The sequence below is a fragment of the Carettochelys insculpta genome, chromosome 12, assembly GCF_033958435.1.
Source record: "Carettochelys insculpta isolate YL-2023 chromosome 12, ASM3395843v1, whole genome shotgun sequence".
NCBI lineage: Eukaryota > Metazoa > Chordata > Testudines > Carettochelyidae > Carettochelys > Carettochelys insculpta.
The window spans coordinates 38,475,734-38,500,796 of record NC_134148.1 but is presented as its reverse complement, the minus strand read 5'-3'; the positions used below and the strand labels follow the sequence as shown (position 1 = coordinate 38,500,796).

At 41.7% G+C, this 25,063-nt stretch overlaps 1 protein-coding gene across 7 annotated transcripts in view; it reads right to left on the bottom strand.

Moving 5' to 3' along the window:
- The window catches only part of LRRK1 (leucine rich repeat kinase 1), a 132,298-nt gene that overhangs the window by 91,525 nt on the left and 15,710 nt on the right, over positions 1-25,063 (bottom strand). For 2 of the 7 annotated variants that reach the window (XM_075006423.1, XM_075006430.1), the window contains exon 2: positions 4,957-5,120. The exons of the other annotated variants lie outside the window; for them this stretch is intronic. In XM_075006423.1, coding sequence (XP_074862524.1) covers positions 4,957-5,120 — 164 coding nt within the window. The remainder of the gene's footprint in view (positions 1-4,956; positions 5,121-25,063) is intronic. 7 annotated transcript variants of the gene reach the window in all.

The window sequence follows — 25,063 nt, the reverse complement described above, 5'->3', positions numbered from 1 at the left end:
GTAAAATCTATGCCTGAATACAGACCTTCATTAATTGCCAACTGTAATATTCAGGATTTTAAAATTACTTTTTCAGACATGCTATGGCTTTTGAGCAAATCAATTTCTTGGTTGACAAAATGTTTTTTTGTAAATGGCTTTTCTCAATGACCTCATTGACTCCATCTACTTTCTGTATTAGAACAACCTACTACTTTCAGTAGATAAAATTTTTACATGTGTGTGTAATCACAGAATGCAAGTAGGGTTCCCTGTAAACCGAGCATTTGGGCAGCCACTCAGGAGGGAATCACATGCAGCCCAACTAATTAGCAGCGTGCCCACAATGCTCACAGCTGGCAACATGTTTCTACTGGGGGTGCACATCTGCACGACTCGGTGCACATAAAAACATTTATTCCACAAACAGGTGGACAAAATGAGAGGGAACAGTGCGTGCAAGTTCTAACGGTATACGTAAACAACTCCACACTTTCCAAAGATAATCAAGGCCTGTGATGTAGGCTCCGGAAAAGGCTTAAGGCAGCCAGACACTCTGTACATTTCCGTCAGATTGCCTAATATGAAATCTCAACCTTGACCTGGAGGAAACCCTCCTCCCAGAACACCTAGCATGAGGAGCTCCTCCCAAGAAGATCTGTAAAACAGTTCCAAGCTACACTGTGACTAGTATCTGCTTTGCTACTGGTTTTATGCAGTGCCCTGGGCAGGTCATTGCCAGGGACTGAACCTCAGACAAATGGCTCTGAACACAAGTCTTTGTTAGAGTTAAAAGAGACAGCAGCAATAAGTAGGACAGGGAAGGTAAAGTCACACTACCCTTGGCATGAAATAATCCAATAGCTGAGTCCAAGTGGCTGCAACAGAGCCTTTTATCGCCTCCAATGACATTGGAACAGAAATGGAATAAAAACAAAACTCAAAGCACAAGACTCTCTCTGGCTAATACAGACAACTAAGCCATTTACCCTATAATGTATTTTACCATGAGAGGCCTCTTTTTCTGGAATTATGACACAGTACGAAACCCTCCTCCCTCCCCAAACACTTTTGCAAAGTCATTTTTCTAAGTAAAACCATTCACTTAAAAAAAAAATCAGTGAACAATGAATGCTTAATTGGCTGCCTCTGAAATGAGTGTGCACGAGTTATTTTTCCCTTCCTTGCAATGAAGCAAATTCTCTTGGTATGACATCTTGAAGTAAAGAGCTAAATCATCCAGGCAAGATTGCACTAAAGTCCACCAGGCAGGCAGATGACTGAGAATCATGAAACCTAGAGTGAAATCCTGAAACCATCAAAGTCAATGAGAGTTTTGTCACTGATTTTACTGAAACCAGGATCTTGCCACCACCCCCACCTGGTTCTACTCCTGGCTCACCAATGACATGCTGTGTGTCCTTAGAGAGGCCTTTTCACCTACCTGGGCCTGTTTTCTCTCCAAACCATTCACACTTGTCTATTTAAAAAGTTTAAAACAGGATTGCCTATCACATTATGTTTGTGAGGAAAGAGTATTTTTGCAGGCTGGCTTGCCACTCTAGTGAGGAGGGCTTTAAACTAGGTTTGTCAGGGGAAGGTGACACAAGCCCTGAGGTAAGTGGGGGAGGGAGGAGGGAACAATCAAGTGGGTTTCGTGGGTAAAGAGGAGAACGTGGGTCAATCGGCCCCTCTTCAAAGATGCTTGTACACTAATGCCAGAAGCCTGGGGAACAAGCAGGAAGAATTACAGGCCCTGGCACAGTCAAAGTAGTATGAGGTGGTTGGAATAACGGAGACTTGGTGGGACAATTCGCATAACTGGAGCACGGTCATGGAAGGTTATAAACTGTTTAGGAAGGACAGACGGGAGAAAAGGAGGAGGAGTTGCGCTCTGTGTGAGGGAGCAGTATGATTGCTCAGAGCTCCAGTATGAGGAAGGAGAAAATCCAGTTGAGTGTCTTTGGGTTAAACTTAGAGGCGGAAGTAACAGAGGTGATATTGTAGTTGGTGTCTGCTATAGACCACCAGATCAGGGAGATGAGATGGATGAGGCTTTCTTCAGGCAGCTAAGTGAAGCTTCCAAATCACAGGCCCTGGTTCTCATGGGAGACTTTAATCATCCAGATATCTGTTGGGACACCAATACATCAGCACACAGACAATCCAGGAAGTTTTTGGAGAATGTTGGAGATAACTTCTTGGTACAACTGCTGAAGGAACCGACCGGGGCTGGGAGCAACTTGACCTGCTGCTCACAAACAGGGAAAAACTAGTAGAAGAAATAGAAGTGCGAGGAAACCTGGGCTGCAGCGACCATGAGATCAAAGATTTCAGGATACGGACAAAAGGAAGAAAGGTGAGCAGTAACATACAGACCCTTGATTTCAGGAGAGCAGACTTCGACTTCCTGAGAGAACAGATGAGCAGGATCCCTTGGGAAACGAAGATGAAGGGGAAAAGAGTTGAAGAAAAGTGGCAGTATTTTAAAGAAGTCTTACTCAAGGCACAGGAACAAACTATCCTGCTGCATAGTAAGAAATGCAAACATGGCAGGCAACCAGCTTGGCTTAACGGGGAAATCCTTAGTCAGATTAAATTCAAAAAGGATGCATACAAGAAATGGAAATGTGGACAGCTGACTAAGGATAAACATACGGCTGGAGAATGCCGGGCAGTAATCAGGAAAGTGAAGCACAATTATAACTGCAGCTGGCAAGAGATGAGAAGAGTAACAAGAAGTGTTTCTACAGGCTTGGTAACAATAAACGGGTTATCAGAGAAGGTATGGGGCCGCTACTGGATGAGGGAAGTAACCTAGTGACAGATGATGCAGGAAAAACTGAAGTACTCAATGCTTTTTTGCCTCAGTCTTCATGGACAAAGTCAACTTCCACATGACAGTCCTAGACAATGAAGTATGGGAAGGTGGAAGGCAGCCATCTGTAAGGAAGGAACAAGTTCTGAGCTATCTAGAAAAACTAGATGTTCACAAGTCCATGGGTCTGGATTTAATGCACGCAAGGGTACTAAGGGAATTGGCAGAGGTCATTGCTGAACCTTTGGCCATTATCCATGAAGACTCTTGGAGATCAGGAGAGATCCTGGATGACTGGAAAAAGGCAAACATAGTGCCCATCTTTAAAAAAGGAAAAAAGGACAATCCAGGGAACTATAGACCAGTCAGCCTTACCTCAATCCCTGGGGAAATAATATCAAAACAAAAAGCAGCCAAGCAGCACTTTAAAGACTAGCAAAATAGTTTATTAGGTGAGCTTTCGTGGGACAGACCCACTTCTTCAGACCACAGCCAGACCAGAACAGACTCAATATTTAAGACACAGAGAACCAAAAACAGTAAGCAAGGAGGACAAATCAGAAAAAGATAATCAAGGTGAGCAAATCAGAGAGTGGAGGGGTGGGGGGGAAGGTCAAGAATTAGATTGAGCCAAGTATGCAGACAAGGCCCTATAGTGACTCAGAAAGTTCCCATCACGATTTAAACCATGTGTTAACGTGCCAAATTTGAATATAAAAGAGGATCCTCAAGGAATCCATTTTGGAGCACTTGGAAGAGGGGAAAGTGATCAGAAGTAGCCAACATGGATTCACCAGGGGCAAGTCCTGCCTGACCAATCTGATTAGCTTCTATGATGAGGTAACAACCTCTGTGGACATGGGGAAGTCAGTGGGTTTTGATACAGTCTCCCACAACATTCGTGTCCACACATTAAGGAAATATGGGTTGGATCTTTGGACTATAAGATGGATAGAAAGCTGGCTTGAGGGTCGGGCCCAGCGGGTAGTGGTCAATGGCTCAATATCTGGATGGTGACTGGTTTCAAGCGAAGTGCCGCAAGGCTCGGTTCTGGGACCAGTGTTGTTCAACATCTTTATTAATGACCTGGATGAGGGACTGGATTGCACCCTCAGCAAGTTTGCTGATGACACAAAACTAGGTGGAGAGTTAGATACATTGGCGGTTAGAGAGAGAATCCACAGTGACCTGGATAAATAGGAGGACTGGGACAAAAGAAATCTGATGCGGTTCAACAAGGAGACACGTAGAGTCCTGCACCTGGGGCGGAAGAATCCCAAGCATTGTTACAGGCTGGGGACCGACTAACTCAGCAGCAGTACGATGGAAAGGGACCTAGGGCATATGGTGGATGAAAGGCTGGATATGAGTAAACAATGTACCCTTGTAGCCTAGAAGGCCAACAGCTTACTAGGGTGCATTAGGAGGACCAGATCTAGAGAAGTAGTTATTCTATTCGACACTGGAGAGGCCACATCTGGAATATTGTGTCCAGTTTTGGGCCCCCCAGTATAAAAAGGATGTGGATTTGCTGGAGCCGGTTTAGCGGAAGGCAACAAAAATGATTAAGGGGCTGGAGCACAAGACCTATGAGGATAGGCTGAGGGATTTGGGCTTGTTTAGTTTACAGAAGAGAAGACTTAGGGGTGATTTAATAGCAACCTTCAACTTCCTGAATGGGAGCTCTAAAGAGGAGAGTGAGAAAATGTTTTCAGTGATGTCAGATGGCAGAACAAGTAGCAATGGTCTGAAGTTGAGGAGGGAGAGGTGTAGCTTAGAGATTACGAAAAACTACGTCAGCAGGAGGGTGGTGAAGCACTGCAATGTGTTGCCTAGAGAGGTGGTGGATTCTCCATTCCTTGCAGTTTTCAAGTCCCGGCTGGACAAGGTCCTGGCTGTGATGACTTAGTGGGGGTTGATCCTGCTGGAAGCAGAGGGCTGGACTAGATGACGTCCTGAGGTCCCTTCCAGCCCTATGATTTGGTGGTTCTGTGTGTGGTGCGCAACACCATAAGCCTCCAATATTTTGTGGGTTTCTGGGTAATACTGTAAGCTAAAAATGAATGGATCTTTTCCATGAGAAACAACTCCAGATGCAAACCCATAGTTGGTATGTTTCTTTTCCAGTGAGATCTGATGACAAATAACACATACTCTACCTTTTCTACTTGTAATATATTCTCCTCACATGCACGTTTAATCAGCTCTTGGGCTTTACTGGTGTCTCCAATTTTGTAAGTGGCCTGAATGCTTTCTATCACAGGGGACCCTCCTACGGAGACATCACCATCTGTGGACTGTTTGCCACCCATGTCCACTGTACCTGGGTTAAAAGAAGGGAAGAAAAGAAAGGAAAAAGCATTTGCTTATTACTCATGCTTTGCAGCAATGTTAAACCACTCTGAGAGAAGAACAAACAGAACTATATTTGTTGTGAATTATTTTCTGCAGACGGTAAAAAAAAAAGGAACATCCTGAAACCGGTTGTGAGACAACTTTCCAACATGGACTTGAAACTGAAAAGGGCAATGACTTCCTTAATCTCTGTGAGAGGGACTTTCCATTGGGAGGTGCATAAAAGCAGACACACACCGATTCTGTTGCAGTCTGTTGGCAGAAGAACATGGGCTGAGTAAGTACTTCAGTGAGACTGCCACCTGGAGTAGTTCTGAGGAACTCAGTGGTCCCTGCAGGCAGCAAGACAGCTCTGAATTCTCATTTAGACCTACTTCTATCACACTCAAGTCTTCTCCCACTGTTATTTCAGTCATACTAAATAACTAGCTGTTGTCATTCTGTGGCACCTCCCATTAGAGGGACTCACCTGATCTTTACACATGTTAATTTATTAAGCCTCACAACATCCATGTGAGGGGAGGAACAATTATCATCTTCCATTTTATGTACAGGAAAATTGAGGCACAGATAGATTAAGCAAGATACACGGGATCACACAAGTCCACCTTGGATGAGCTAACAGGAGGAACCTCAGCTCCAAATCCTGCATTTTAGCCACAAAACCATCGTAGAGAGATTAGACCCTTTTTGTCTGAGGCTGTGTGCTAGAGCTTATACATACCACACCCCCAGTTGGGTCACAAAAGGGAGCTGTTAGGACTGACAAAGAGATCCCTTTATTAAGAGGTAGTCATAAAGCTGATGTTGATGGGGAGTGCATTATGGGGCAATAAATTTGCAAGGCTGCTTTTCATCTTAGAAAAACAGAAATCTGAAATAAGCTTAAATTGAAAATAATCATAACTAAAAGGTGGGCAAGAGGCAGCCAGGCTTAGCCGGAACGGCAGTGGCCAGCAATAACAGCAGGTCTGGATTCAGTTTCTGGCTTCATCTCTCACCTTGTGCGTGACCACGGGGAAGTTATCTCACTTTTCTATGCCTGTGTTTCCTTCCCAATCCTTTGTCTATTCTGGGTGTATGACCTTTGGGCCAGGGACTCTCTTGGACCATGCACTTACTGACTGCCTAGCAGAATGGGTTTCTGACTTTGGTTGAGGCCTGTAAATGTTACACCAACCCCCAACAAGCAGCAGCTAATTCCACTAAAAATGTATGAGAAGCCTGAAAGAATCAGACATAATTATATGGAAAGACAATCCAGGGTGCTTCTTACAATGAAGGGAGATGTGTTAGTACTTAAATAAGTTTTTCCTACTAAACCTTCCTTACAATAACTTGTAAATGTGTCTCCAAAATGCCTTCAAAGCCACCAGCAGATCAATTGTGCATAAGGGGATCAAATGTCATTATTTTATAGGGACAGTCCCAATAGTCAGTGCTTCATCTTTTATAGGCAATTATTCTCAGTTCCATTCCCCTTCTATCCTAATTGTTCACATTTGCTATCTGGTCACAGTAGTTCTGCATCCAGGTTTATTACAGGAGTTAACAAGGAAAAGCATTGTGAATTTTAGTGTAATGCAGCCTGAAATAAGGAAAAAGTCTGGATCAATCTATATATGTCAGTACTTATCCTTAGATAATGCAGTTTGAATTACCAATACATTTTGACTAATGCTGCTCATTAATTATTTAAATGAAGCTCAAGTGACCAAGACATCTGAGAAAGCTCCAGAGATTCGCGCCTCCTAAAGAACTGCAAAATGTGTGAAGGGCAAACAGCAGGAATTCAAACCTCACAAACATGATATTAAGTGAAAGTGGAATGAGCAGCGGGTCTGAATTCATATAAAAGGGACAATGCCTTAAATGCATTAAATTTGAATCCCGTGAAATTGTAGAGATTTTGCTGAATGTAGAAGAACATTTCACATTTACAAATATTCTGCCCCAGGTCATTTATAAATCACTGCCTAACCATACATCAGAGACATAGTTAGTCTGTATCTTTGAGAACAACAATAAGTCCTGTGGCACCTTATAGACTAACAGATATTTTGGAGCATAAGCTTTCATGGGCAAAGACCCACTTCATCAGATGCAGCGGGTCTTTGCTCAGGAAAGCTTATGCTCCAAAATATCTTTTAGTCTATAAGGTGCCACAGGACTTCTTGTTGTTCTGCCTAACCATAGCTGACCTAGCAAAATACCTGTATTCTTCTGTGCTTTTATGAAAGTTACTTTTTAAACTGCCCATTTGAATGCACTCTTTTCTTAGCTTGTTTGTAATGGATATGGAAGGGATATAATGCAGATAATTCATTACAAGACAGTAATTTAATGGTGATGATATGATACTTTACTAGCTAGGGAAGTTTAAAGGAAAATGATCTTTACCCCAGTAAGCTCAGCACCTGCTAAGGTATAACCAAGAACTAAACCTGTAATGCTGCACTTGAACGCTCGTTACATGTGGAAATGACACAGTTCATAAATGCTTTAGTGGGAGACATAGCTCAGCCTGCATATCACACTCCCGATCTGTATCTGGCCTGGGCTAGAGACACTAATGATCCAAACCGCAGACTAAATTTGGTGAGGACTTCTAGTCAAGTGCCACCTGAGGCAAACTGCAGATATGCTCAGAAGAATGTTTCACTGAACCTAGCTAAATTCTAGTGTTTGAAAAATTGGATATTGCATATTATTTAATTCAGTTTTGTAACTGTCATCAAAACTTGTTTCTCAGATCACATTCTGCTTAAAGGAAACTGATGTCACTCCTCAAAAGCTGGAGATGAAGTGCTATCATTAGATCATTAGCAACAGAAAAAGCTTGCAACTTAACCTACTTTCAACAAAAAGAAAGCAAAATTGAGCAGTCACAGAGCAAGAAAAAAATTTTCCCTCAAATTGAATTGCCTCTATGTGATCACAGTGAAGTTAATGCGGTCCATAGATTTAAATTATAGGGGAACCCTGTCCTTTCTTTGTAGGGGTCCCCAAAAAATAAAGGTCGTCTGTTGCATAGCAGGGGTCTGACAGAGCCATACTAATTACCGGATTAACAGACAGTAGATTGAGAAATTACATAACTATTTTTGTCATAAATTTTAAACTGGTTTTCTTAAAGAGACTATAAGACTAATAACATTATTTAAGAGATAGGAAATTAGAGGTAAGAAGTGTGTTACTTGCTTAATTTACATTAACTATTATAAGAAAAGGATACTTATCTTAAAGTGAACAAAGAATTTTACTTCCAGAAGTCTTATGACTGAACTGCCTTTACTGAATTTTAACAGTACTTTTTTCTTTCACAGCTGAACCCACTGTTGGTGTCACATTAAAGGAACTAACTTGGGAGATGTTACACACTTTTCATTTCAGTATTATTTAAGGGGTCACCAATCAACAGAAATTTAGATTTTTTTTAAAGATACTGTAAAATCAGGCTTTTACTGAAGCTTGGAGTCATAGAATATGTTTTGTTATTTAAGACATATGCCAAACAATCATGAGACCTGCTCTGTTTGCAGCCTAAATATCATGACACTAGCAATTTGGAAGTGAAATTGACAGCATTCTCCAAATTAAAAGAAATGCAATAAGAAGTAAATAAATGTCATTAATATGAAAAAATATGAGGATTTTAGAATTACATGCAATTTTATTAACTCAAGGGCCTTGTTAATGGCATGGGTAAGGAATCCGTTTAAAATGTAGCATTTCTAAATTGACAATGTTCTTTCAATTAAAAAAAAATCACTTTGCAGATAAACTCCACTGCCAAGTATCAATATGTCGATGAATAGTAGCACAGTAAAGGGCAGACTATGCAGTACTGCATGAGTCTCCTTAAGTTCCAAATTACCTGCTCATCAGAATATATGAGCAGTGCCTTTCTTTTTGAGAAGTCACAATATAAAGTTTTAAAACACTACATATCTCCATATAATAGAATAGGCAAAAGATCTTTGGACTAAATAGACAAATATTTTCATTTTAAGATATTTCATTTATTGGAAAACAGACAGAACACAAAAGATATGTTTGACAGAAAAACGAGAGAAAGTTGTTCTGTTTAAATAAAGGATTTAAAACAAATAAACCAACAAAAACCCCAATCACCCTCTTTAAAATTGCTACTAACCTTGTCATATTTTAGGAAGGTGATTCCAAGGACTGGAGCAAATCAAAGACCATTGTTTTAAGACCACCTCCCAAAGGGTATCAACCCATTCATTGATGGTCCATTAAGCTGTTAATTCCTTGAACTATTAACCATCTAAACTCTGCTTCAGCAGAAACAGCTCCCAGCAATCCTTACTGTGGCCACTAAATGTAATGTCTCTTTGTCTGGAAAGATGTCTCTTTGTCTGAAGTGTCTACTGCATTAGCCTTGATGGTAATTTTCATCCCCATGTCCTGTTGCAGTGAAATTCAACCTTCTGGTTCGAAAGAGAGGATTCATGGTATGGGAATGGGACGGATGGGGAGACAATGCTCCAGGGTGACCTCAGACATTAATTCCTCAGTAGCACCAGATGGCTAGTGCTGAGGTTTATCAGATTAATCTTTTGCCATTTTGTCTCTTGAACACTGTCACAGAGCAAATGAAAAAGGAAACGTAGAGGGTACTGACCTTTTTTAAAATGTGCAAAATAGTTCTGAAAAAAAATATTACCAATCCTAGCAATGATGTTGAAATTTTACAATAATAATCCAAAGAATTCTTAACAGGTATTTGTGAAGCTCTGAAACAAACTCCGGACCAGGCATACCACAGGCCTCTTCTGTAACAGACCCATGCTGCCACTTCATTACTATTTCTCTGAAAATTTGTAAACGAATAACACTAATCTGCACTTCCAGGACATTAAACAAAGCCTATTGCAGTCAGTAGAAAGATTCCCATGGGCTTGGGTGGGCTTTGGATCAGTCTCCCTTACAGCATCTCAAAAGAACTTGCTATCATTAAGGACCAGGTTCTGTCATCATAACACATTCATTCAGAATAGTTCTTTACCCCACTGGTGCCAGCAGCTAGCCAAGATAACTGGATCTCTACTTTCTCGAGAGTCTGAGAACAGGTTTAACACATCCCCTGTCTGTGCCTCTGTGGCTCCCAATTTACTAAACAAAAACGCCCTGACAGTCCTGATACTGGTGTTAAATATGCTGGGTTTGCAGAAGGAAAGATCCTCAGATTCTGCCCCAATCACACACACGACTGGACTGTAACTCTCCAGATTAAACAAGGTTGGGAGTAGGAGGGAGAAAGACTCTCATTCCTTTGGGGGAATATTCTTTTTTACTTCAGTAAATTTGTATGGTGAAACCACAGATCCTTCCCCCTCTCACCATGGCAGGTCCCAGCTGTGGCAGGACCATCCATCCCACCCTGTGTGGTAAAGACCTCATTCTACCCCCCAGAAAGGCGTGAGGACAGTGGAGTGACAACTCTGTAGCTTCACCATGCACATAGGTATCATGAGGAATAGCCACAGAGGCTACAACTGAGACTGCAGAGCAGCTCTGCTGCTGCTTCTATGGTCTTTAGAGGGAGATGGGGAAAAGGAACAAATTTCGTGTCCACACACCCCAGTTACTTGAGATTGGGCTGTACTGTGGCAGATACTGTACAAACTCAGTGGAAGATATGATTCCTGCTCTGAGGAGCTGACCATCTAATTTACACGGTTCTTGTGATTTACATACCACATCCCACCTGTCCAGCTTACAATCATGGTGGTGACATTTTGAATAAAGCAGAGTCATCACAAAGTTCCTCCTAGGAAACCCACCAGTGAGGTTATAATGAATCTACCAAGGCGGTAACAAAATGGCCTGGATCTACTGAACGGCCAAAGTGACAAAGCTGTCAGGATGGTAAAGTGATCTCTCCATGTGAACAGTATCAGAGAGGTGGCCGTGTTAGTCTGTATCTTCAAAAACAACAAGAAGTCCTGTGGTACCTTACAGACTAACAGATATTTTGGAGCATAAACTTTCGTGGGCAAAGACCCACTTCGTCAGTTGCATCTGATGAAGTGGGTCTTTGCCCACAAAAACTTATGCTCCAAAATATCTGTTAGTCTGTAAGGTGACACAGGCCTTCTTATTGTTTTTGTGTGAACAGTGTGACACAATGCCTGGAGACACAGGCTATGATCATACCAAAGCTTCTCATTCTCCATGCAACCAACATCATGTCACTTCTCCAACCAAGGGGGAAATTAGTTTTTGTGGTGACTGAGGATTTAGCAGCTTGGTTAAATCAAATATCCATTAAGTAAACTAACTACAGCAATTGTTTCACACTGAGATCCCCTTGGCAGGCCACTGGGGAAAAAGCATGTAAAATAGGGCATCATCCACAGCACACAGAATTAAATGTTAATCAATGCCCAATTCCCCTAAAAATGGAGCCATAACTATGTAATTAGAGAGAACTAAAGATGAATTCTGAAGGAATAGTACCAGGCTGAACACAGACTGAAACCAGACTTTGAAGAGGTCTTTTGCTGCTGCTGTTTAATTTAGCACTATTCTTAAATTGCTTAAATGCTAGTACTTTGCATGCCTGGCCTGCCTAAAGTGTTTGTCACTGAATCAAAAGGACTTCATCAGGCAAACACTGACCAGCTTAGTTACAGTGATGCACAGTGCACTGGGATAATGAAAGCCACTGGAAAAAGTGAAAAGAAATATCTTCTTAATCTATAAGTGACATCTTTATTAAAATTGTAAATGAAAATCAGAAAGTTAAAATATGGGCTCTGGGATGTAAAATTCTTTGGTGTTTTACACCCTTGAAAAGGTACAGCCAGGGGTGAATTACAAAAACCCAGCAGCCAAGAAAGCTGGATCATGGGAATGAATAATTTTATTCCAGGCGTTTGAGTGAAAATGGGTCAGTTATTCCTTTTGTGCTGGATGACAATGTAAGTTTAAGGGGTCACTTACCCCTATGCAAGAACAATAAATTTAGAGCCAATACAAAGAAACATACTTCATGTACCATAATATCAGCATAAATCTGAAACCTATATTTTAAGTTAAACTACATTCATTAGACTTGAGTAACTTTGTGTTCCCCAGCTACATTTGTAGTTATGAATGGTAAGGGAATACAGGCAATTAAATTTCACCCTTACGGTGTAACTACTCCACTGTGGTCAAAAGAAAAGAATGTCTCCCTTAAGTCTAGCACGGCACCGTTGGCTAGTTGTTCAAGTGCATGGCTGTGTATTCTACATATGGGCCACAACAAGAGTCTTAATGATAGCGTAGTTTGACAAATCCTATCTGAAATCTCATTTTACAAAATATTCAGACATTCAAATGCACATTTCTCCACATCCCACCCTCAGCTCCCTCAATTCTAAACATTGTCCTTTTCTAAAACACGAAGGCTGTGTCTACACATGCCATTTCTTCCAGAAGCGGCACACTAATGAACTATCCAGAAGATGTTAATGAGGCGCAGATGAACATTTTCTGCACCTTATTAGCATATCGGCACGTGATTTGGAGTCCGGAAGAAGGGGCTTCTGGAAGGAGGGTTTCCTTCCAGACTGGAAGAGCTTCTTCCATACTCCAAATCACATGCCAAAATGCTAATGAGGCATCTGTGCCTCATTAGCATTTTCCGGATAGCTCATTAGCGTGACCGTTTCAGAAGAAGGGGCACGTGTAGACACAGCCTGAGGCTATGTCTACATTAGCAAGTTCTTTCGAAAGAAGGGGGCTCTTTCAAAAGATCCTGTGGAGCGTCTACACAAAATAAGTGTGCTTTCTAACGTAAATTGAAAGAATGCTGTGCTGCTTTCTAAATCGCTCTTCCTTTCCGATTTCAGGAAGTGCACCCCCTTTCAAAAGCTTCTTTTGAAAGAAAACATGTGTAGATGCTCTGCAGGCCCTTTCTTTCAAAAGAGCAGTCCTCATCAGGCCTGATTTTTCGATCCCTGGCCTGTTATTTCAAAAGACCGGGTGCTGCGTGGGCATTCTCTTTTGAAAGGACAGATCACTCTTTTGATCCTTTTTTTTTGTGCGTGGACACAATCTCCAGAAAGAAGTTCTTTTGGAGGAGATCTTCTGGAAGGGCATCTTTCGAAAGGTCTTTAAAGTGTAAACATAACCCAATGTGTAACACAGATCCCACATTCCAGGCAAACTAGTCAAACTGTCACAAGTAAATGAAAGGGAGAAGAAAAACTCAGAACTGCCCCTTTCTCTTTGGCCATGTCTGCACTTGTCCCCTCCTTTCAGAAGGGGTATGTTAATGAGGCAGTCCGGAAGATGTTAATGAGGTGCTGACATGAATATGCAGTGCCTCATTAGCATAATGGTGGCCACATGTGATTTGAAAGTGCCACTTTCTATTTGGTTTTAGGAAGAAGGAGCTTTTTAAGTTGGGGGGGTGTCCCTTCGAAAGGCCCCAGTCTACATGGATGGCGTGCGCTCCAAAGGCAGAACTTTCGAATCCCACATGGCTGCCTTTATGCTAATGAGGCATGTCAGCACCTCATTAGCATCTTCCAAACTGCCTCATTAACATGCCCCTTCAGAAAGGAGGGGCAAGTGTAGACACAGCCTTTCTGAATAGGACTCAGAAGGGCTAAGTTAGGAACACTAGCAGGTATTAGCTAGCTAACCCTACTGTCCTCAGATCATAAATACAAAATCCATATTTGTCAGAAAGATAAGCGGTTTGTGCTTGCCCTTCCTGCTCTGACTGCTGAAGAGGAAGAAGGGAAAGCTAAAACTAAGTGAAAAGTTTATTCTGACATATTTGTATTAGTGGGATCCTGGCTGGTTTGCAGAGAAGCAAGCAGAGATTGTGGGGAGGCATAAGAATCAGTCAGAGCAACTCTACTTCGTTCACTGAGGAAAAAAATGAACTGATTGGGCTAATCAGTCACAGAGATGACTTCATCTGTTTAACTGAGTGCAAGATCAGGCCTATTAGCTTTAATGTTAACAAATTCATTCCCCCGCTACTTAAGTGTTTTCAAAAATCTTGTAGTCACAATCCATTTTTAGTAGGCAGAGTCACAAAACCATCCTCATAATCTGCAGGCTGGTAGTCAGTGCTCTCTGTCCAAAACCAGAATGGGTATGCAGCAGGAGCTGACCTCTTGCCCACACAGACTGCCCTTCCAGATCAAAGGTGACCTGCCCTAACAAGCAGTGGGAAGATTATACTGTCTTTACTATTATTAAACTCCTCTAGTCAGAAACAAAGGACTTTAATAAAACACCAATATTTTGAAAGTGAAAAAGCTGACATTAAATTCTACTCAATAAGCAAAACAATAAAACAAATGCTAGGGAACAGAACCTGAAAATGGCCAGACACAGGGTTACTGTACAGAAAAATTAGAATAATTCAGTTTTTAAACAAAACTTCTATTTCTGTGGCATGGCCTCAGTGATTACATCCCAGTCTTGCAGTTTGCATCATTCACAAACATGCTTATCATTATAAGCCACCTTTCCTACCTTTTTTTTTTAACCAAATATATGTTTAACCAGAAGAATCACATTATACTTGCAATTACTGTTCTCCCTTTGATTCCCTTCATGCTGCTTTTCCAAATACTACGTCAAAACCAGAATATTGAAGCACTGCCCCGGGCCACCAGTGGAAAATGACAAAAAAAGAAATGTAAGAACTATCCGTGTTCAAGTGAACAAAGCACAACAATCCATGAAATCCAGACCAAGAAAGGAAATTAATCAGTATAACTAGAGTTGGTCAAAATTTTCAACTGATTTCTACAAAATGAAATATAGCCTTTTTCACAATTAAAATTTTCATGCCCAATTTTACTTTTTTTAAAAAAATTTCCAGTTTCCCACATTAGCCCCCTCCCTAATCCCTTGAAAAATTTTCAAGTGTTCAGTTTTTCACTGGAAATACCCTAACGTACAAACAAGTAGTATTTCATTCTTTTACATATTGTTCTCAAAAACATGCTTACTATTTTCCAACTAGCACTAATAACTGCATATGTTAACTGCTACGGCAATACATGCATACATATACATATCTCAGAACTGAAAGGGGCCTCGAAAGGTCCCAGTCCCCTGCTCTCCTAGCAAGACCAAGCACCATCCCCGACAGATTTTTTTTTTAAATCTATTTGCCCTAAACGGCTTCCTCAAGGATTGAGCTCACAACCCTGGCTTTACAAGGCAAATGCTCATACCACTGAACAATATATACAATGAAACAGGAAAAGAGCCACTTTACCATTGGTTCTCAAAGTTGTAGGTCAGGACCCTGAAGTGGTTGTAAACCCATTTTAATAGGTTTCCATGGCTGGCTTAGATTTGCTGGAATCCAGGGCTGACGCCTGAGCTCCACTGCTAAGGACCAAAGCCAAAACCCAAGGAATTTGAAGGAGGTGAGTGTTAGCAGCTTTACAGGCTAGTCTGGCGAGAACAAGGTGGCAGGGCTCAAGGTATACAGCCCATGCCTTCAGTGTAAGTGCTTGGGCTTCAGCTTTGTACCCCTACCCCCATCATAGAATACTAGAACTGGAAAGGACCTCGAGAGGTCATTGAATTCAGTCCCCTGCCTTCACGGCAGGACCTAGTACCATCTAGACCATCTCTGATAGATCTAACCTGCTCTTAAATATCTCCAGAGATGGAGATTCCACAGCCTCCATAAGCGATTTACTCCAATGATTAACCACTCTGACAGTTAGGAAGTTTTTCCCAATGTCTAACCTAAACCTCCCTTGCTGCAATTTAAGCCCATTGCTCCTTGTCCTCAGAGGCCAAGAAGAACAATTTTTCTCCCTCCTCCTTGTAACTCTTTCTTAGGTACCTGTAAACCACTATCATACCCGCCCCTCTGACTTCTCCTTTCCAAACTAAACAAGCTCAGTTATTTCAGTCTTTCCTCATAGTTCAATGGTATGGTGGACTTGGGCTTGAGCTCCCCCTCTTGCTCCCACTCCCCTGAGGTGGGTCATAGTGTAATGAAGTGTAGGAGTCACACTGAGCTAGCAAATGTTCAAACGCAAATGATGACACAGTCCTCATCCCACGCAACTCACAATTTGAGGCCTGCATTCAGAATAGCATCCTTATTTAGGAAAGCACTTAAGCAAATGCTTTATTTTAAGCAAGCACTGGAATACTTTCCTGATTCAGGGCGTAATATAAGACAAGATGTAATGCCAGATCCCAGTCATCTGCAGGCAGAATGACCCTGGGACCTTGAGAACTTAGTGAATGAGTCTCTACCACATGAGCTAAAAGTCAGCTGCCTATTAGGTCAGGCTACAGAGCAGATTCATTTTTCTCTCTGTAATTAGTCAGACTGGAGAGTATACCACACCTAGAAGGTGTTTGGGCTACAAAGACACAAGAGAATGTTACAATGCGAAAAAACGGAGGGGAAGGGAGGTCACAACGCTAAGAACATGGGTTCCATAGTCTCATGATGACTCCAATTCAAGCAAACAATTAAGCAAAACTTTAAGCATGTTAAGTTCTACTGACTTCAATCAGACATGAGCACATATTTAATTTATTGAATTAGGGTCTATGCATGTGATTGATGGTTCAGCTATCTCAGCAATCCCCACTGGCCCTTTACACAGCTCTTAGCCACTGATGTTAGGGATCTCAATAGAAGCAAGCCTACAGGTGGAATTTGAAGAAGGTGTGTTAGCAACTTTATAGGTTAGTTTGGAGAGAACAATCCTTCTGTGTTTCAAGAGTAGAGCAGATGAAAAGGCTAAAGATTAATCTACACTATGGCAGAAGATGGACTCACTCAGGCTTGATCTTCCAGGGCTTGACTTCACACACACACAAAATCAAGCTCTCAGGGGTCAAAGTCGACCCCTATGCTCCTCACAAGAGGGGAGAAATAAGGAAGGTCAAAGGGAGAAATGTTCCCATTGACCTTGCCCTGTATAGACAGACATGGAAGTTGACTGCAGATACGTCAACTTTAGCTATACTATTGGTGTAGCTAAAAATCACATACCTGAGGTCAACTTCCACGTCTAATATAGACATAACCTAAGTTATTTCGGGAGGAGCAGATGAAGGATGGTTGTGGTGGATACGGGGGCAGCACCTAGGAGTGGCAGAAAGTCTCTAAAAGTGTGGGAGGAAGTCTACCAACACCCAAGCCGTGGCCCAGTTTCCCATGCCACCTCTTTTCCCTAAGGCCCTGCATCTACAATGCCCCTTGTCCCAGAGCTCTTGCCTTCAAACCAACCCATTCTCCCAAGGCCCCATGCCTGTGTGGCCGCTTCATACTGAGACTCCACCTCATACTTGCTCCTCTCCTCAATGGGAATTTTTCCACAAACTTCTATGGACTGACCTGCAGAGAGGTGAGTATGGAGAAAACAATATGGAAGAAAGTTAATCTTAGCACCTGTGCTTTGAATGGACTGGAAAATATGGAAAGAATAACAAACGTCTGCAAGTAATATCCAATAGAATCATAGAATAAGATAAGAAGAATGGTTTGAAGTCAATCTGTGCAGTTACATGCTGCCAAAATTTCAGCAAGCGACTCCCACAAAAAATGTCTGTCTTAGTCTGTAATAAAGCTTTGATACCAGAGATGCTTGTGCTTGCAAAAAGAAGAAAATGAGTGAGGAGCCCATTTATTTGTTTTCATAGTAAACACACAATCTTTCTCATTAGGAGGGAGACATTACCACTGAGAAAACAAACTTCTATTTTGCTGGAAATACACAGACTTTGTCCTTGAACAATATATGGGGTAAAATGTCAGCTTCAGTGGAAATAGTAAGAGTGGTCACTGATTCTAATGGGGTATGGATTTCACCCAAGCTGTATCCAGATTAGGTGCATTAATGCTTAACTGGTTAGCCTCACCCTAAACAGATGAGGCTTTACTGGATATGTTTAACCAGTGGGGGATGGAGCAGCCCGCCACATGCTGCAAGTAGGAGGCTGCTCCAGCCACACAGGTCCCACTGCGGGTGAAGGGGCACTCCAGCACAGACGGAGCAGCCCTTGTACAAAGTGAGGCCAGAGGTGCTGTACACGAGGGCTCTCCAGTTTGGTCAGAGTAGCCCTGGTCTATGGCAGCCCTGGGAGTGCCATAGGCAGCGGGGAGCAATCCAGCCTTACTGGAGCAGCCCCTGGCCCCCTTGGCCATCCCCCTCCCCATTTAATTGGCTAACATGTTAAACTTAATGTGTAACCAGCAAACTAATTAAATGGGATTTTCTATCCCTAGTCCAGATAGCATAACATAACCAGTATAATCTGAAGGGGAAGTGGACTGAACGAGTTGAGAGCCATAGGAGAGAGTCCCTGGCAAGGCAATGCAATTTGCAGCAGCCTAGGAGGAGGATCTGAATTGTAACACAGGCCAAAATAGGAAACTTAATTTTCATTCTCTCTTCCACCACGTGCAAAATGTGAATCCAGTGCTCCTAAGGACCTGGTCCAGTGAGTGCAAAGGGGGTGAAAACAGCTAACATCGAAGCAAAGACAGAGACTTCAGATATGACAGCATTTTATTCCTACTTTGCCCAAGCGATAAGAGTACTCAAAGTGCAAGACAGTAGAAAACCACACCCACAGTGGTAAGGTGAATAGAGAAGGCTGTACTTTTGTAAACAATATGGAGCTATATTTAAGATATGAAAAGGGATCCTGCCCATTATTGTTTAAAAATTCTGTTTGATGCAAAAATAAAAGCTTTTCCAAAAGCTTCTGAACACCTTTGATCTGAGAGAGACAGATTCTGGGGCCGTTCTGGTCTGAAGTGATTATCAGCTTTCCCTTTGAATCTTACTCCCTTGACAGAATTTTAATGTAAGGTAAATAATCACTCTAAGTATGTATCAGTTCTAAACCTTGCAAGCCCAGCTTTGTAGCTTTTCAATTGAGCAACAATATGTAGCCAAATACTCCTTCCCCAAGGAGGGGAAAAAATCAATAACTCCAAAATAATAAATCCAGGTGAATAATTTAAAACAATTTTAAAGAGTCTTAACTGTAAGGTTTTGTCCAGTCAGTGACTCTAGTTTTTCTAAATAATACTACAATTATTAAAGCATGAAGCACTGTTAAGTTCCACAGCAACCACAAACATACCAAGAATGTTTGAGCTAAATTTATCCGGACTTCTCATTTCTCTTAAGTTTGAATCTCTGCCATGGTTCATAATTTTACCAGAACTTACAACTGTATGCAGCAAACGCTTGGAACTGAGCTTTCTGAAGTGACTGCTGAGATACAGCCCTGTAACACATAGCCATTTATTGACTATTAGAAGTCTAAAAAACCAAAATGAAGGCAGGGAAAAATGGAGAGAAAGGTGGAGCTTAACATTTCCTAAGCACAATTTAAATACAAGTCCTCACAAGATACTCTGATAACACAGTCCCTTCAAACACTGCTATGAGGGAGAAAGTGCTGTTATCCCCATTTTACAGATGGGAAGTGAGACACAGATGCTAAGGATACACTATGGGTTATATCCTGAAATAGAAACCGTCGGCCAAATACTATGCTCAAAACAGTGGGGTTATTTAGCAGTATTTAGTTCCCGGGAATAACTGTTGCACAAGTTTGAAATAGCCCCTTATTTCAAACCCTGGTGCAGCGTGGCCTGCAAAGGGTTCGAAATAAGGTAGCTCGAAATAACTTATGCAAATTGCTACAGTGTAGACCAAGCCTAAGTGACTTGCCCAAGGTAAACCAGCAGTCATGTAGAACCTTAAGACTAACAAAATGATTTATTAGATGATGAATTTTCATGGGGCAGACCCACTTCCTCAGATCTGGAGATATAACATTTCCAGTACAGCCTGACAGTTTTATAATACAGAGATCTAAAACAATTGAAATAAAAACTCATAAATCAGACACAAAGAACTGAAAGGGGGTGCAAAATACTAAGTGTCCTGCCTGAGATCATTATGAATATCAGATACACTGTCTTCTTAAGGAACTCCCTGCCTCTGCTCGGGACTAAATTTGCACAGATATACCTTCTGAGCCCTGACCTGGATTTTTCCTTTATGTGGGTAGATAGCTATGTTACTGCTGATGGGAACACATAGACAGAAATGGAAACTCCATCTCTATGAGACCACCGGATGAAAGGCACTAACAATACATGTCTGTTCCCGCCTATAGCAAATTGATGGAAACATGTAATATTGAAAGGATATTTGTGATACATCTAAGTAATGGGAATATCTTCCTTATTTTTCATTCTGCAACAGGAACCAATCCCTAGACAGCAGCAATAGGTCAGCATTACTAATGAAACCACAAAGAGGCCGTGAGGAAGGGTGAGAAGTTGCTAATGGACACAATCTACACTCTTACATACATGCGCACAATTCACATGGATTTAAATGAGAGCTCTTTTCATATATTCCAAGGACTAGTAGATATATTCACAGCATATATTCAAAAAGTTAGATAAAACATAAATACCATTTATGGAAGACTGCAGAATAAATTACACTATGTTGTAGAAAATACAGTAAAACAGAAGAACCACAAAAGAGAGAGAAAACAAGCTGCTCTCTAAGGCAGCACAGTACAACTTGCCTCACCTTGCTTCCAGAAATGCCGCGCACACGCACACACAAACACACTCTTGCATGCTTTCAGTGACAGTTTGTAATCCTTTACATAACACATTAACAAGCAAGTGACAAAGAGCTCGAAATGTTATGAAACCTTATTCTTACCACTGATACAGATTAAGACTTAGGAAAAGTGGCCCAATAGAGCAGAATCAAACAGCATTTGAGTATAAAAATGTGGCCCAGTGACAAAGTTAAGGTCAGCATAATTGGGAATCTTGAACAAAGGGCTGAGAGTCCTACCCTGAGTTGTATCAGAGCGGTAGCTGTGTTAGTTTGTATCTCCAAAAACAATTAGAAGTTCTGCAGAACCTTATAGACTTACAGACTTACTGGAGCATAAGCTTTCGTGGGCAAAGACCCACTGTGTCAGATGCATGTAATGGAAATTCCAGAGGCAGGTATAAATATATAGGCACAAGAAAAGAAGGGGTAATCAATCAAACTACCCTGAGCTGCAACCACAGGCTCTTGCAACTGACACACACTGCAGCCTTGGGCAAGTCATGCCACATCCTCATCTCAGTCCCCCTACCTGCCAAACGAGGAAAATAATTCTTCCCTAGTTGATGGGGTGGAGTTAGTTAACAGTCAAGGTATGTTTACACTACAAAATTAGGCCGAATTAATTAAGGTTGATTTTGTAAAGTCGAAGTTGCATGTCCACATTGATACATAAAGTCAATGGCGTATGTCCCCATCAGCACTGCCAGGTGCAACTTTGTTGACAATGCACTGCGGGTACCTGTCTAAAAGATACATTAACAAGTTGTTCTGGGGGCCCTGGGCTGTGTAGGTGCAGCGTCTGCCATAGATTACATTAATTGCCTTAACACATTTATAGTAGTAGTAGTAGTAGTAGTAGGCATCCTTCAGTCTGCGTAGACTATGGATCGTGCCCTTTATAGTTTCAATTGAGGACTTCATTTACAGCGTCTATTGTGACTATGAAGACCCACACGAGAGTGACAGTCCTTGCTGCATCTCTTGCAGATGTGGTGGGTGTCTGGCAAGTCCTTAGTGTGCTTTCTGTGCTCTCGCTTCTCCTCTGCTAGCTGTCTGATCCTCATCTCGCCCTTCTGAAGGCCCTTGTGTAACCCCTGCCTCCATCTGCTGTGGTCGTCTGCTAGTTCTTCATTATTAAAAATGAGAACTCACCAGAAATGCCCTTCCCACCATGAGGGTTTGGCTGTGAAACATCCTGGGAGGAGGGGATGAGATCCAGCACTACAAAAAGTTCCTGGCTGTCAGCTAAATCAGCTGCTCCATTCCCCTGCTGACCATTGTCCTCCCCCATGCCATTGCCACAGGCCTCCCGAGGAATCTCCTTGGAGGTATGCACAGACTGTTTGGCTGACAGTGGTTGGGCCACTCCCTAAAATCTCATGCAGCTGCTCACACAAGTGGCGGGTTTGAGTGATGACCCAGAACGTCCATTTGCTTCCTGCGTTTTATGGTATGCCCCGAGGTACCCTTTTTCCTCCATGCCTGTGAGATCCTGGCATATAGCTCTGTGTTCCTTTTGCTGCTTCACAGTTTTCCCAGAACAGATTCATCCCCCTGCACCACAGCAATGAGGTCCTGGATCTCCTGCACGCTCCATACTGAAGCTGTGACCCTGAGAATTCACAGTCAATTGTGCTGCTGAGGTGGGCTGCGTGGTCTGCTTGCCATGCTGGCCAAACAGGAAAGGACATTCAAATTTTCCCGGGCTGTTTCCTGTACATTTGGAAGGCAGCAGAGCTGGCAGTGATGGCCAGAGCGGTCACACTGGGGCACTGGGGGTGAGGGGGGCGGGGAACAAATCCAGGAAGCCAAGAACGATGAATTTCACAGTGCTCCATCTGCACCACCCAAAGGTCAACTATGCAAGTTTCAATTTGGCATTATTCCTTGTGAAAAGCAGGAGTGCAAAACTCAACCTTAAGAGCTCATAAAGTCAACGGACTGAACCCTGTAGTTTGGACTGATTCCTTCAAAATTCAACCAAAGTCACCTAAATTCGAATTAATCTCCTAATGTGGACCAAGCTTTACACAGCTCTCAAAGTGGATGTAACTTCTAAGTATTACTCTGGTTTGGGTTTGCAAAGATTGCTGGATCAGACACATAGCAACCAAAAAAACAAAAAAAATCAATGCTGATATTTTGATGGTCAAAATAGCTTTTCCAATCAGATTTTCACAAAATGGTGAACTTTGCATTGTTAGCTCCATTTTATTTTTATATCAGATTGTCATTAAGTTTGGCTGATATTATAAAAATAAAATTTATGGGTACAGTTTGGGTTTAGAGATTTAGCCCTTTTTATTAACTGCACTTAGGTCCCATTCCTCCAGCAGGACCCTGAGAAAGACACCTGTGCCAACACAGAATCAGGCTAATTGCATGCTCTGCTTGTGAATGTCTCGTTACAGGATCAAAGTCCAAGGGCGCGTCCACACTAGAAACTAACTTTGAAGTTAAGTTAGGGCTACTTCGAAGTAGCCTGCAGAGAGTCTACACACGTTTTCCCTTACTTTGAAGTTAACTTTGAAGTAATCAGGGAGCCCAACTTCGAAGTCCTTATTCCATTCCCAGAAATGGAGTAGTGCCCTAAAGTTTAACTTTGAAGTAGTGTGTGTGTAGACATTCAACTTCGAAGTTATTTTTGTAGTGTAGACACAGCCTAAATGTACTTCCCTAGTATTCAGATCAGATAACCTCCAAGTGGGAATGAAGTTATAAATCAAACTATATCAAAATTTAAATACAAAATCAAACTACAAAATCAAATTTGAAACTGGGTGGAACAAAAATTCATCCCCGTTCTGCACTGCAAACATTTCCTCTGGGGTGGCTGTGTGACTAAACGACTCTGACCATCACTGACGCTTGGCTGAAGTCCTGCTGAAGTTAGTGAAAGGCTCCCATAAATTTCAATGGGCTTTGCCACAGGTCTGCATAGTTTTTCTGACATTATGAAAAATTACAGTTTTGCTCAAATCTTTTTGCAAGTATAAAATTATTTACAACACTGTTGGCAAAATGATAGCAATGATTGCTCTTGTAAGTGTTGAATGTGCACATATACCATGCAATTAGTATTTTCATCATGTAACCAAGGACAATGATTTTGTTTTGCACCAAAGGTTGAACCCTAACTCAAACTATTTTATCATCTCATACCACTATAAGCAGATAAAACTCGTGTAGACAAAAATCCTGTTTGCAAAAGTTTTTCAACGTGCCTCTCTTATATTGTTAGAAGTACTTCTGTCGTGCTGCTCTAACTCCCACATGTTGCTTACGTATTAAAAACTAATGATTTACATAGGAAGTCTTGTCTCTTCTTGCATAAATAAAGATCACACCTTTCCCAAGCGATAAACAACTGCAATCAGAGTTGTACACTCTGCCTAGTTAACTCTGCTCGAAATGTAGGGCTTGAGAGGTCAACTAGTCCATCCTCATGTATAACTACAACACCCCTGACTGGCGATTGCCTAACTTGTTTTTATAAACCTCCAGTGATGAAGGTTCCACAAACCCCTGGTTAACCTGATCTCCTACTTAACTAGCCCTATCAAGTTTTCCTAACATTTAAGCTACACCTCTTCCTGAAGATTAAATCAATTACTTCTTGCCCTACCTTTAGTGGGCAGGCAAACCACAAATAACTATTCCCTGAGCACAATGTTTGAACAAGCTTTAACTCTTCTTTACAGTAGTCTCATCTAGGTTCCCTAGGCTGCCTATGAGAATGTCATGTGGGATGGTGTGAAAAGCTTCAGTACAAAAATTAAGATATATCACACCTACTGCTTCCTACCCCACAACCCCCATCCACTATGCTAGAAACACCGTCAAAGAAAAAACTTAAATTGGTTTCATATGATTTGTTCTCAACAAATCCATGTTGGCTCCTTTGCAGTCACCCTATTATCTTCTAGGTGCTTACAAACAGTTTAATAATGATGCTCTTGAACACAGGCATCTGTATTTCTTTTTATAAACTTCTTTGGCTTCTCTTTACTTCCATGGCTTCTCAATCCTTTTATAGTTTCTCCTTCATGGTCTGGGTTTGGAACAGACTATTATCTAACCTCTGTAGCAGTAGTCTCCTGTTTAACTTCAACCGGCTTTTCTTCTAGTTCATGCATATCCTGGTGGGATTTGTTTTACCATTATTACGATGAATTTTATAGTTACCAAGTTAAACTCTGAACCAGCATCATCAGTCTCAGTTTGGTCATGAGACCATGTAGCTTTTGTAAACCAGATCCTTTTTAAAATCACAATT